Source organism: Balaenoptera borealis (genome assembly GCF_965194805.1).
Source record: "Balaenoptera borealis genome assembly, chromosome: 16".
Lineage (NCBI taxonomy): Eukaryota > Metazoa > Chordata > Mammalia > Artiodactyla > Balaenopteridae > Balaenoptera > Balaenoptera borealis.
Window position 1 is genome coordinate 565,803 of NC_138872.1, and position 12,966 is coordinate 578,768.

At 63.2% G+C, this 12,966-nt stretch overlaps 1 protein-coding gene across 1 annotated transcript; it reads right to left on the bottom strand.

The window, feature by feature from the left end:
* Positions 1-103: 103 nt before the first annotated feature.
* Positions 104-12,602, bottom strand: ABHD16B (abhydrolase domain containing 16B). Its single transcript, XM_082360516.1, has one exon. It carries the CDS (start codon positions 3,345-3,347, stop codon positions 1,935-1,937), a length of 1,413 nt encoding a protein of 470 aa, XP_082216642.1. The 5' UTR covers positions 3,348-12,602; the 3' UTR covers positions 104-1,934.
* Between the last annotated feature and the right edge of the window lie 364 nt (positions 12,603-12,966).

Consider the following 12,966-nt stretch of genomic DNA (forward strand, 5'->3'; position numbering starts at 1 on the left):
TCCCGCCCCCACGAGCGGTATCCAATGAGGGAGTGCTTTGGCCAAGTCCCGATTCATCAGCTTCAACCTGATTGGCCGAGGCTGCGGACGAAGCCGGAAAGGGAGGCCGGTCCACCAGCGAGAAGCACAGGTAGAACGGTCTTGAGGTGCACGGGGTAAGGTGGGAACTCGGAGGACCGTGCAACATGGCGCTACGGGATCCTGGAGGTGGGCCTCTTGGAGGGCTCCAAGGTGTTTGCCCCTGCCTGCGAGCGCCACGGCTCACGTACTTCGGCGGGTCAGACTCAGGCCGCTTGCGATCCCTCCGAGGCCCGACCCACTGACTTTGGGGCTCTTTTTCTTTTTGGGTCTGTCCTTTTTGTAGGGATTTTTAAGTTGTATGGGGGTTGCGCAGAAAAAGGCGCGACCACGAGTTGCTCTCTTCTGGCTGGAGGCGCCCCTCGACCCCGTGTTCTCTCACTTCCTTTTCACAGCAACCCGGTGAGACAGATGGGGCCCTCCCCACTTTACAGATGAGAAAACTGAGGCCAGAGTTACTTGCCCATCACTCAACTAGTTGAGTTGCTTCCTGCAGGCTCCGGAGAAGCGTTTGCCAAACTTGTCAAAGGAGAGGTGTGTAGCCTTTAGGCAACACGGTCCCGCTAAAACAAGTCCCACGACTACCCTTCCTTGGCTACTAATTGCCTCTGCAAGCAATCCTTTAGTGCAGGGGCCGGGCTGCACAGCAGCAGGTGAGCGGTGGGCAAGCGAGCGAAGCTTCGTCTGCCGCTCCCCATCGCTCGCATTACCGCCTGAACCTTTCCCTCCCCCCGTCCGTGGAAAAATTGTCTTCCACGGAACCGGTCCCTGGTGCCAAAAAGGTTGGGGACCGCTGCTTTAGTGGTATTCAAACCCTTGAGGATCTGACCCTTCTGGACAGCATTCCCCCTAACAGTCAAGCCACCCTACATGTACTGATGCCTAGGAAGGAAACCCATTCCTCACCTGGCTAACTCCTTTTACTGTCTCAGCTCAAAGCTCACCTTCTCCCAATAGGTCTTCCTGGTACTTTAGGTCACCTTAAGTACCTGCCTCTGCTTGCACTGGCCCAGGTGCATCCAGGCCAGGTCCTGCTCTGGTGCCGTCAATTATATGCCTGCCCCACTTGCCGTCTTTCAGCTTTTCCAGAGTTTCTAGCTGAAACCACCCTGGCCAGCCCCTGTCCCCAGGGGTTGAGGACAGTCAGTAGTCCCTGCTTCATACAATTAAGGGCAGGTGGTGAGGATGCGACTGCATTACAGATGGTGGTGGGCAGAGGGCTTGTCTCTCATTCTGTGTGGCATCCCTGAGCCAGGAGCAAAGCAGTGAGTGGTCAGTGCAGGTGTGTCTGTAGTCCCACCTGGACTGCCTGCCACTTACTCTGAGTCTGTGCTTCCACGGTGAACCCCATCCTGTAGAAGCCAGGAATGGGGCGGGGGGAGCCCTATGAAGCAGCAGCATCGCACTCCTGGGGAGGTCCAGCTGCTAAGACTTCTACAGCCCTTCCAAAGCCAGTGTCCTTCCATAGTTAGAGGCGACTTGCACAGACCCTTCAACACTCATCTTTCCCAGAGTCATCCTGTAACCCAGGTCAGGTGAAGGATGCCTCCTGGCGTCCCACAGCCCATGTTCACACCATCCTTTCTAGGTGATCAAGGCACCCATCACACAGTGTTGCCATAAACTGGGTCAGGTTAATCTTTGCATTCCCTTTAGCAGCTGGGAGCAGACTGGGACCGTCCACAAATGTTGGAGGGAGGAAGAGAAAGGAGGGAAGGGGAGGCCCCAGTGAGGGAGAGTGCCAGGTCCCTATGCACTGCCCCACCCTCCCCCAGACACCAGGTGGGGATCCTGGGCAGGGCCAGCTTTACTGGTTTGGGGTGGGGGGTGGGAGAAGGGACACGCAGAAGCACGGTCTACAGCCTCCAGGGCAACTGGAAGTCCTCGGGTTCCAGCGGACTGCAGTGGGTCGCCTCCACGTTCCTGAGGTGCTGGCGAGCCAGGAACAGCGCGACCTGCCGGCGCCGCCGCCGGCTCAGGCCCTGGCCCACTAGCCAGGGGAAAGCGAGCCCGTGCGGGCCCCAGGCCTCCTGGTCCTCCTGCCGGTCCTCGCAGCGCGCGCGGTAGGAGCGCAGCAGGGCTAGGCACCACTCGTCATCCACGCGGTAGCGCGCGTAGAAGGCGGCCTCCTGCGCCAGGCTGCCGGCACGCAGCCATCGGGTCACGACAGCGAGGCCCTCGCGCGCCATCACGGCGGGGTAGCGGTGCTGCAGCAGGCGCAGGAGCAGCTCGTTGCCGCGGTGGCCCTCCACGTCGCCCGACGGCAGGGGGCGCAGGTGGCCCGAGGTGCTGACCACGTCGTCCAGCGTGCGCCGGAGCAGCAGCACCGGCCCGGGGTAGCGGCACAACTGCTCAGCCACGTTGAGGTTGAAGTGCTCGCGCACCGTGCGCACCACCAGTCCCTTCCAGCTGTGAGGCATGACCTTCAGCGCCAGCGGCACGAGGTCGTCGAAGGTGGCATCGAGCACCAGCGCGCCCAGCTCCGGGTACGTCATGGTGGCCCACGTGGCCGTGAAGCCGCCGATGGACCAGCCGTAGAGCACCACATGCGCGGGCGGGAAGTGCAGGCGGTGCAGCGCGTACTTGACCACCACGTCCATGGCGTTGGCGTCGTGCTGAGGGAACGGTGCGCCCGTGCTGCCCCCGAAGCCCGGGTGGTTCCAGCCCAACACCGAATAGCCGGCCTCCAGCGGCGCCGACAGACAGCCCATCTCGTAGAAGCCGGCGTTGCCCTCGCAGCAGATGACGAGGCGCAGGCCGCGGCCATGGCTGCCCGGGCGCTGGCGGCGGTCCATGAACATGGTGTCGATCTCGTTGCCGTCACAGGCCACCAGCTTGGCGCGCCGGCCGCGGTAGCGGTCCACCAGGCGCTCCTGGCCCTGCTGCAGCAGCGGCAGCAGCGCCCGCGTCATCAGGAACATGGAGCCGGGGTACACGAGCCAGCGGCCCATTGAGTGGGCCAGCGCGTAGCTGGCGAGCTGGCCGGGCAGCTCACGGATCTGCTGCAGGAGGCACTGCACCTGGCTGCGCGCCCCGCGGGGCGGCCGCCCCTGCGCGTCTTCGCCCAGCGCCGCGCCCCGCAGCAGCCACACGCCCGCCGCGGCCGCCGCGCACGTCAGCGCCCGGTGACCGCTGCGGCCCCCGGCGGCGGCGCGCACGTCATCCCAGCGGAAGTCCACAGGCCAGCCGCGGAAGTTGCAGGTGTAGTTTGCTGTCAGGTAGATCTTGAACAGGTGCACCAGCGCCTTCACGAAGCAGACCACGCACATGGGCGCCGAGGCGCTGGGCCCCGACAGAGAGCCCTAAGGCCCAGTCGCCGGGCCGGGTCGCGCTTGCAGTGGGAGGCCCAGGTCCGGCCCGGAGGGCGGCGGCAGGGGCGGGCGCGCGCAGGGCCGCCTCGGGACATGCCTCCTCAGGGCTTGGCCCTCGTGGCCTTTATGACCTGGGCCCACCGGGGCCCGGGAGAGACGTCCTCTGCCCGGCGAGGGCCGGCTTTGTGAGTCACCGTTGCCCGGGAGAGGCGGCACTCTGTGATGGGCGCACAAAGGGTTCCTGGGCGCGGTGGACCGCCCCCCACCCCCGCCGCGGCCACAGCCTCAGGACCCTGGCGCGGCCACACCCTCGCCAGGCCCTCTTTGGCCCGCATCCTCCCGGGGCCTCATTAGCCTCTCACCCCACGCCCAAGGCCATCTCCACCCGCGCCTGAGCAGCGTCTGGCCCCCTCCTCCTTGAACTGTAGGTGGACACACAGGCCAGAAATCAACAGTGCTGACCTCTTCCTGGGTCTCACCGGGAAAAATGCAGGGCTGCCCACGGCCCTGAACCCCCGCTACCTCCCGCGGCACCTGCCCGGGTGGGAGAGGGAGCAGAGACAGGACGAAGCAGCCCTGGGGATCAGGCTGTGTGAGAGTCCGCAAAGGCTACGTGGGCCCCCCAACAGGCCAGCCAGGAGGAGCAGCTCCCTGCCCAGCCCTCCCAGTGCAAGGGCGACGCCCAGGAAGTCCCTGGGGGGGCAGCGAGGCTGGCTGGTGGGGCTCTTTGCTCACTGCCTGTGCCCCTGCCCTCCACGCCTTCCTTCCCAGAAAAGGGGGTGAGTGCAGGCTGGAAACCACCCCCTCTGCCCCGACCCTGCCCCCCCACCCCGGGCTGTTCTGGATCCTCTTTCCACTGACGCCTGCAAAGGCAATGACCTTCTCCAGGTGGGTCCTGCCTGGCCAATGTTCCTCATTTGCAGCCCCTGGTCGAGCCCTCCTCTCCCTGAAACCACCCCACAAGATGTCCCTTCTCCTTTTTTGGAGGGCTCTCGTGGGTTCTCCTTTCTCTCCTGCACCAAAGTGGGCCGGCCCACCTGAGGGCAAAGAGGGCAGGGCAGAGTCCATGGGGGAGGCAGACAAGAGCCAGGTTCCGGGGGGGGGGGTGCTCCTCAACAGTTGCCTGGACCTGAAAGGGAATTTGGCAGACCCACCTGGACCCTCAGAACCCGAGAGGCCTGCCTTGGAGACCCCAGCCCTCTGGGGAGGGGGCTCCAGGCCCCACAAGTCCTCTCTGCTCCACTGCCCTGTGACGCTGAGCTGGGGGCATTGTTGGCCTGGTCAGCTGCCGCCAGGCTTGGGACACAGAGCTGAGGACGGCTGCTGCCCTCCAGGGCTGGTGGGCAGGAGGGGCCCATGGGCAGAGTGAGTGAGTTGAGAGGGTTGAATAGCCATCCCCCCAACCCCTGTTTCCAGGTAAAATACAGAACACCCAGTTAAATCTGAATTTCAAATAAGCAACCAATACTTTTTTTGAGTGTAAGTATGTCCTAAATATTGCATGAGACATACTCATATTAAAGTATCATTTATCTGAAATTCAACTGTAATTGGACATCCTGCTTTTTGGTGTGTTTGTTATTTTTTGCTAAATCTGGCAACTCTGCCCCCAGCACCCCTGCCCCCAGGCGCTGAGATTCTGATCTTCCTGATTATCCAGCTCGTGTCCCAGACGGGGTTGCTTCACTCATCAGTCGGGTCCTGAGGCCCAAGAGGGCGGCTCAGAGTCCGGGTGCAGGCTCCGCTCCTGTTCCTTCTGCCCTGAAAGCACTTCTCTTCTTTACTAGGTCCTGGGTGGCAGCAGGGGCCATGGGGGCACCGCCCCAGGAGGGAGCCCGCAGGGTGCCATGCCTGGGGTCAGGGGATGGGCAGAGCCGCCCATGGGGACTCTGAGAGTCCCCATGCCTGGTCCTCCTGAGAAGTCTGCCCCGGCCCTGAGGTTAGGGGGAGCGTGTGGGCGTTTACTCTCCTAGGGACCTCTTTCATAAACTCATATCCTGGTGGGGGGGGCGTGCAGACCCAGAGGCTCCAGGCTCACTTTGCGAGCCCTCAGGAGCGACCCCAGCCGCAGAGCAGAGGCTTTGTCCTGTGCTCAGCCCGGATCCAGGCAGACATGGCGGCCGCGGTGGGGTGGCCCGCGGGATCGTCTGCACGGTATGGTGGACACATCACATTCTGTTTTGATTCCCCGGGGAAAGACGGGGCATGGAGGAGCAGCGTCCTCCTGGGGGTAGTCTCCCATCTTGGTTGGAAATAGAGGCTTCCCTTTGGCCGGGCCCACCTGCACTTGGCTCCCCTGGAAGAGCAGGAAGCTTGGAGGAGGGGGAACAGCCAGAGACCGGATTCTGGGGGGGCAGAGGTCAACGGGCTGGGGCTGCTGGCCCCCCGGAGCCCTTACCCTGTGTCTGGCCTGGCCCCTGACCCCACCAGCCCTGCCCCCAGCCCACAGGAGCCCAAGTGCCCCAGAACCACCAGCTCTGTTGAGACAGGAAAGCACATGACAGGAAGGGAGTCCTCCTCCTGCTGTCCCCTCTCCAGAAGACCCCCCCAGACAGGACCAGCTGCAGCAGCAGTGACCTCTTGTGCCCCATCCCCCTGGCCCCGGTCTGCTCAGCGAAGGTGGGGCTGTGTCCCCTGTTTTCGGTGCTCAGATGGAAGAGGCCACCCCCCAGTGTCCACCGGGCAGACATCTGAGCGTGCGTCCCCCCTCCCCCACCCCCTCCCCAGGGCTGGCTGGGGTCTCTGACCTCTGGCCTCCACCCCACAGGGCTCCCACCCTCCCCCACTGAGCAGGGCTCCCTCCTGGCCGGTTCTGCTCAGCTTCCCCAGAGGCCCCGATATAGGCTGCCAGCCTCGGAGGAGGAACGGAGGGAGAGAGGGAAAACCAGTCCCAGAGGCTAGAGGGGCGGGGGCAGGATCAGAGCCCCTGGCAGAGGGTGTCCAGGCTCTGGGGGCAGCACCGGCCCTGGGAAAGCTGAAGCCGCCCCACGGGAGGGGGAGCTGAGTCTGCACAAACGCCTCTGCTCAGGAAATGGGGTGCAGGGAAGGTAGGGGGTGGCTCGGAGCCCGAGGACAGGAGGGGACGTTTCCTGGCGGATGCGGGGTCAGAGAAGGGGCGGAAATGGCCAAGACAGCTGCTGAACATCTGGAATCACAGAGAGTTACCGGCGCCCTCAAGGATGGCGGGGTTTGTGGGGAGCTGTGCACACCCCCGCCCTCTCCTCCTGCCTTCCTGCGGGTCAGTCTCAGCCTCCCCTCCCACTGTCCCCCCATCAGGGTAAAGCCTGGGTTGGGGTCAAGAGCCCTCCAGGCCAGTCGGATACGGGCCTACTTCCCGGGGGCTCGACACCCCTGGGTGGTGCACAGTGTGTGCAGGCCTCAGGCCCGCTCCTAGGGTGGTCCCCGGGGCCCCATGCATGGCTGGAAGCATCAGTGCACGCTCGGAGCCCCGGGTCGCTGCTGGCGGAGCTCCTCAGGGCGGACCTTACCCTTTCCACTCCCGCAGCCCCCACTCAGGGTTTGATGTAAGGTGATGGCTGCATTATGTGATACAAAGAGTCACATAGGCTCCCTGCCATGAGTCAGGCAGAGTGTACGAAAGGGGACCGTGCTTTCTAAGCCCCTCTCTGGTACCCAAAAGTCTTAACCTTTCTCTACTTGCCCGCAGACATGCCCACCTACAGGCCTGTGAGCATCGCCGCATGCCCGCGGCTGGCCAGTGGCCACTCCTCCCCATGTGCAGACACTAACGCCCCAGCGTACCCTCTGCTGGTGGATACCCAGGTTTCCAGATCTTTCCCTTCAGCGTGGCTGCCAAGAACACCCTTGTCCGAGGACCCTGCCCTCTTGGTGATTTCCCCTCCACACCCGAGTCCTAAGAGTGTGCCAGGGTGTGGCCAGATTGCTTTTCCAAAAGTTTGTGCTGGCCTGTGAGTCATGTGGGGAGCGTCTGCAGCAAGGCCAGGGAGTGTGGTGGTTTAGTATTTGTTGGTCTACGTGTGTATAAGTTTAATGAGTGTTGACTGATCCTGACCTGCTGACCAGGCACCAGGAGCCATTCCATCAGTCAGGCAATCCAGTCCTGCTTTTTGCCCGCTGCCCCTTGGAGGTCCCTCACCTGTGGGACCCCGGGCTGGCCAGCTTCTCTCGTGGTGGCCAGATGGAAACTGTGGCCTGGACCTCAGCCAGCCCTGGCTCTGGAGAGGGGAGACTAAGCGGGGCGGGGATGATGGGATGATGGAAAGGATGGGGTACCCTCGGCCTGGGAGTCAGGTCTTGGGGTTTGGGGGTGCTACGTGTTTTCAGCAGGGGACCCTGAAGACCAGTGATGATGGCGGGAAAGGGGATCAGCACAGAGGGCCTGAGATGGCTCCTTGCCCACTTGCCCCAGCGCCCCCCCTTCCCCCCACCCCCGAGTTGGAGCCCTGGTTCCTGCCCACAGAGCCTCTCCTGGGGACTCTGACTCCACCGGTGGGGGTCTCCAGGGGGCACAGATGTTGCCTTTCCCTCCTGGCTCCTCCAAGTCCCAGAACCATCAACATTTGTCTCCTGGTGTTGAGGCGGAAGGTGGGAGGTGTCTCCAAAGGGGCAACCCACACAGTGGTCCTTGGAGAGCTCCGGAGGGCGACCCGGAGCCCCCCACACCGGTGCCCTGTCCCCCTCCTCCTGACACTCCAGCGGGGAAGCGGCTCCTCTTTGGAGGCGGGGCCGTTACTGGGACGCTCCCACTCTACCCCCAGCAGCATCCTGGGCCCAGGCAGCCAGCCCAAGAGCGAAGAAGCAGGTGGGGGGCGTGGGTAGGGGTCTCAGGAGTGAGCCCTCGGCTCTCCTCGGCGAGGACAGGGTGGGGATCCCCTTGGCCTCCACCCGAGACCCCCAGGGCCAGCCTTCCTGGGGCGTGGCTCTCCCACCTGCCCCGGTGGGTGGGCTGAAGCTGGCTTCCGCTTAGGCCCGGCGTCAGGGCTGGGGGCTCACGAGCGGGGCTCCTTCCTGACGCCCCCCAACACACACCAGAGAGCGGAGGAGGGGGAAGCGTCTGGAGGTTGGGGGCGGGGCAGAGCCAGCCCAGAGCAGGGGGAGCCCTGCAAGGCCCCCGAGATCTCCTGGGGTCTCTGGCACAGGGTCCGCTCTGCCCTTCGGGGTACGCAGCCGGGGGAGGGGGCTCTCCTTGGGCTGCACTGCCGGCACCTCCTGAGCTGGCTCTGAGCGGATCTAGGTTACAGCCCTCGCGGCTCCTTCTAAGTCTCTTGCGCAGATTAAAAATGGCAACTGTCCTGGAGCTGACCCCAGGGGACCCTGGAAGTTTCCTCCCCCCACTTGCTCACAGACAGTCTCTGTTCTCAGCGTCTGCTCAGCTCCGGGGCGGCTGCTCTGAGCCGCGGGCTCCCCACCCCTCTCACCCCGCCGGTCTCTGGGGAGCTGGCGCGAGGTCAAGCCCACCGCAGCCCATCCAGCCCACCTCCGTGGAGGGTGTGGGCGGGGCCGCGCCAGGGCCCAGACAGGCAGGCCCTTCTCCCCGTCCCCTCCCCTCCCGGCTGCCCAGCTTCAGGCAGAAAAGTGGGGCAAGAAGGGAGGGGGGATGGGGGGAAGGGAAGGGGTCCGCGCCCCCTCGCCACAGCCGGGGCCCTGAGGGGTCCAGGAGGGGCGCCCCGCGTTGGCTCCTGAGGTTTCCCCAGGGGGCTGCCCTCCAGGGGGAGCCCACTCGGACCGCACACACATCACAGTCATGAAGGCATCACCACCCCCAGGCGGCCTGGCTCCAGGACAGGATCTGGGGGCCAGGAAAGCGTCTGGGCCTTTGCCCTAAGCCCACCCAGGAAGGCAGTGGGGCGGGGAGGACACAGGAGCAGAGAGGGCCCCCTTATCCCCCCCTTCCTGTCCCCCACCCGCCCTGGGGATCTAACCGCAGGGCTGCCCACCCAGCCACTTTGAAGCTGCCTGAGGAGCGGGACTCAGCTGCCGGAGCTCCTGCGCCGGGCCCGCCCCTCAGGCTGAGCTGCGTGGGAGCCGGGAGTGACCACAGGGCTGCCAGCAGCCTTTGAAGTGCTGGGGCGAGGCCGCAGGAAGTGGGCGGTAGCCCACCCAGGCCCTGGGCCCACCCCACCCGAGGGCTGGAGCCCCTGCCCACTGGGCCCATGCACTGGCCACCTGGGCTGCCCAGGTGTGCCCTGGTGTGGGGAGTTAGGGGGTCAACTCCCCAGCCTCTGGCGCCCAGCCCCCGTTTTGCCCATGCTCCCTCTGGGGAAGCAATGGGGCCAGGAGTTGGTCCCTCTCCCTCAGCTAAAAATAGCAGGGCTCAGGCTGGGTGGAAACCCCCCTGGCGGGGGAGGAAGGAGCGGGGCCACAGGGCTGGGGCCTCCGGGAGTGAGGCTGGGCAGGAAATGCCGGGGTGCCCCGGCCCCAGCAGCAGAGGTTCCCTTGGTGGCACAGCCCCCTGGAAAGTCCCAGGCAGTGCCTGGGACCCGCATGGGGCAGGAGTCTCCCAGGTCCCTTGGGTTGGGCCTCGCATCCTGGAGGGGGGGCTCCCCCATACCCCAGCTGGTGACCACCGCCTGGGCCTGGCCTTCCTGGCCCCCAGGAAGCCCGGATGGAGCTAGTTCTTCCTCCTCGGTCATCTCTGCGCCTGGCCATGAACTGAAGAACCCGCCTCCAATCCCCCCTCACTTTCCCAACAAGCACCATTCACGGAGGGCCTGCTGGGCTGGTGGCGGGGGACAGGGCTGCCCCAGGGCACTTGCTGAGCACAAGTAAGGGCTTAGCCTGAGGGAGGGCTTTTCAGGAGGGAACACCGGGTGGTCGCCAGCCTGGAGTGGGGAGGGCAGGAGCCGAGACCAGGAAGGTGGCGAGGAGTTCGCAGCCTGGCCCTGGGAGAGGCCTGGAGCTGAAGGGAACTTGGCGTCCTGGAGGAATAAGAACGAGGCCAGTGTGGCTGGAACCTGGGAGGGGGGTACAGGAATGAGGCCAGGAATGGGGGACAGATCACGTGGGGCCTGGTCAACTGGGGAGAGGGGTTTGAGAGGAAGCCACTTCTCAGAAGCCACTGAAAGATTCAGTAAGAAAGTTCCAGACTCACGTTTGCATTTCAGAGCAGTCACTGCTTTGTGAAGGAAGGGCTGGGGGCGGGGGCGCGGCTTAGGCTGGAGGAAGGCTCCAGAAGGCAGGGAGGGGCCGGCAAGGGGGGTGTGGGAGCGGGCGGGCACAGCGGCCTGGGAGGAACGCGAGGGCCGGAGTGTCAGGGTCAGCTCCTGGTCTGCTCTCTGGTGGCACCAGCCTCCCGGTTGATTTTCCGAGCGGAGAGCAGCGGCTTAGGCGCTGGCAAGGAGAGAGTGGTACCAGGAGAGGATGGATACGCTAACACTTCTGGTGTTCTCGAGAGAAAATATGACATCTAAACAGGATAAGAAGGAAGCCAAGAGAGGGGAAAGCCGAGTGCTTGGGAGAAAAGAGGGCTGTTCCTGGTGAGATGTCACAGCTGTGGGCGAGTGGGGGTGTGGCCACAGCGGGAGCTGGTGGGAAGAGTCGCTTCAGGGTGGGTGGAGGTTTAGGTGACAACTTGCTCCAAGGTGTGACTCTGGAGTGGGGGACTGGAGGTGTTTGGAGGTGGGGAGGTGGAGGAGACATTCAAAGAGGGCCCTCACGACGACTCCACGGAGGGCAAAGCAGGCGTTTCTAGCCTTCACCGTGACAGACACCACCTCTGTCACCGCCAGCAGCCCCGTCACTGTCCCCTAACCACAGTCACCTCCATCACTATCGTCACCTCTATTGCCTTCAGCGCCATGATCACTTCCCATCAGCATCACCCAAATCCACCGTCCCAGGCACCACCATCACTGGTTCATTCACTCACTCTGTGGGCAATAGTCCTGGCACGGAATTGCACTGGGCTCTGGTCGTGGCGATGAACAACACAGGAGATGCCTCTTCCCTTGGTGGAGCTTACAGCCTCGTGGGGCAGAACGAAGACAAACACACTCAGAGGTTTAGAAAACAAGCATTAGAATGATCCCGCAGTCCCACTCCTAGGAACTTGCCCCAAAGAAGTGAAATGAATTTGTCAGCTGGCAAATGGTCCGTCTACACACTGGCAAGAAAAGGAGTGGATAACTGCTGCTCAGAATGAGCATCCCTGGTAAGGGAAAGGAGCCGGGACCAGAAGACCCCATTCTACACGGCTTTGTTTATGTGAAATCCTGGGAAAGACAAAACTATAGTGACAGAGAGCGGATCAGTGGTGGGCAGGGCAGGGCAGGGCCGGGGGCCGGGGGCAGAATGAACACCAAGAGGCTGAGGGGACTGGGGGGTGATAGGAATGTTCTATATCATAATAGTGGGGGAACAGTGGGGGTGGTTACACGACTGTTTGTCAGAGCTCATCGAATTGTATGCTTCAAATTGGTGAATATCATTGTATGTAAATTATACTCCAATAAAGCCTCATTTTTCAAAAGACATAAGAACTGTGAGTGGAATCAAGGAAAGCGTGTGGAGGCGATGGGGACGGAACTGAGGGCTGGGAGCTGTGAGGGTTGGGTTTGGCCTTGTCTTCCTGGCAGAGGTGTCGCTCCTCTTGGGTCATGAGCTAATCCGTGGTTAAGTCCCCTTCGGTGATTTTTTTTTCTTTTTTTTAATTATTTATTTATTTATTTATTTTATTTATTTTTGGCTGTGTTGGGTCTTCGTTTCTGTGCGAGGGCTTTCTCTAGTTGCGGCGAGCGGGGGCCACTCTTCATCGCGGTGCGCGGGCCTCTCACTGTCGCGGCCTCTCTTGTTGCGGAGCACAGGCTCCAGACGCGCAGGCTCAGTAGTTGTGGCTCACGGGCCTAGTCGCTCCGCGGCATGTGGGACCCTCCCAGACCAGGGCTCGAACCCGTGTCCCCTGCATTGGCAGGCAGACTCTCAACCACTGCGCCACCAGGGAAGCCCCGAGGTAACTCATTTTTATAGGCTGTTTTTAGATGGGACATCGTTTCCCACCCAGGTAACAAGAACAGGCTGGCAGAAGTGTCTGTGAATGGCTAGTGGGCACTTGTGTCGGACTCACCACTGGCCAACAGGCGCAGGCTTGCTCCCAGGTCGGGCAGCCTGGATGCGGTGATATCCTGGGACCGTCAGCTCCCAGACCATTGAGCGGACGGTCAGCTGTGGGCTGACGGTGTCAGCTTTGGGGGCCACGCTTGGGGGACTGCTGCTTTGCTGCGGGAGGGGGTGCAGGAGCAAGGGTTCCCCGTGGCCTTCACCCCACCTTGACCGTCCCTGGGTTTCTAGTCCTGGGCAGGGGAGGGCTGGGCCGGCCTGAGGTCTGGGCCCTGGGCCCTGGGATTCACGTGGGCTCCCAGGAGTGGACTCCCAGCGGGGGTGGGGGCGCCCCACAGTGCAGGCGATGGTGACCCCCTGGCCTTCTGGCCTCTCCCGTGACCTGTGGGGCTCCCTGAGGCGGGGCCCTGGGCCTGGTGCCACCGGGAGTGGGTCCACACACTGGCGGGCCAGAAGGGGCCTGGGGGAGTGTCAGGGACTCGGGTGTTTCTTTGGTGCTGGCTCTGCTGTCCTTCCCGAAGTCACGGCCGTCGGTGCCAGG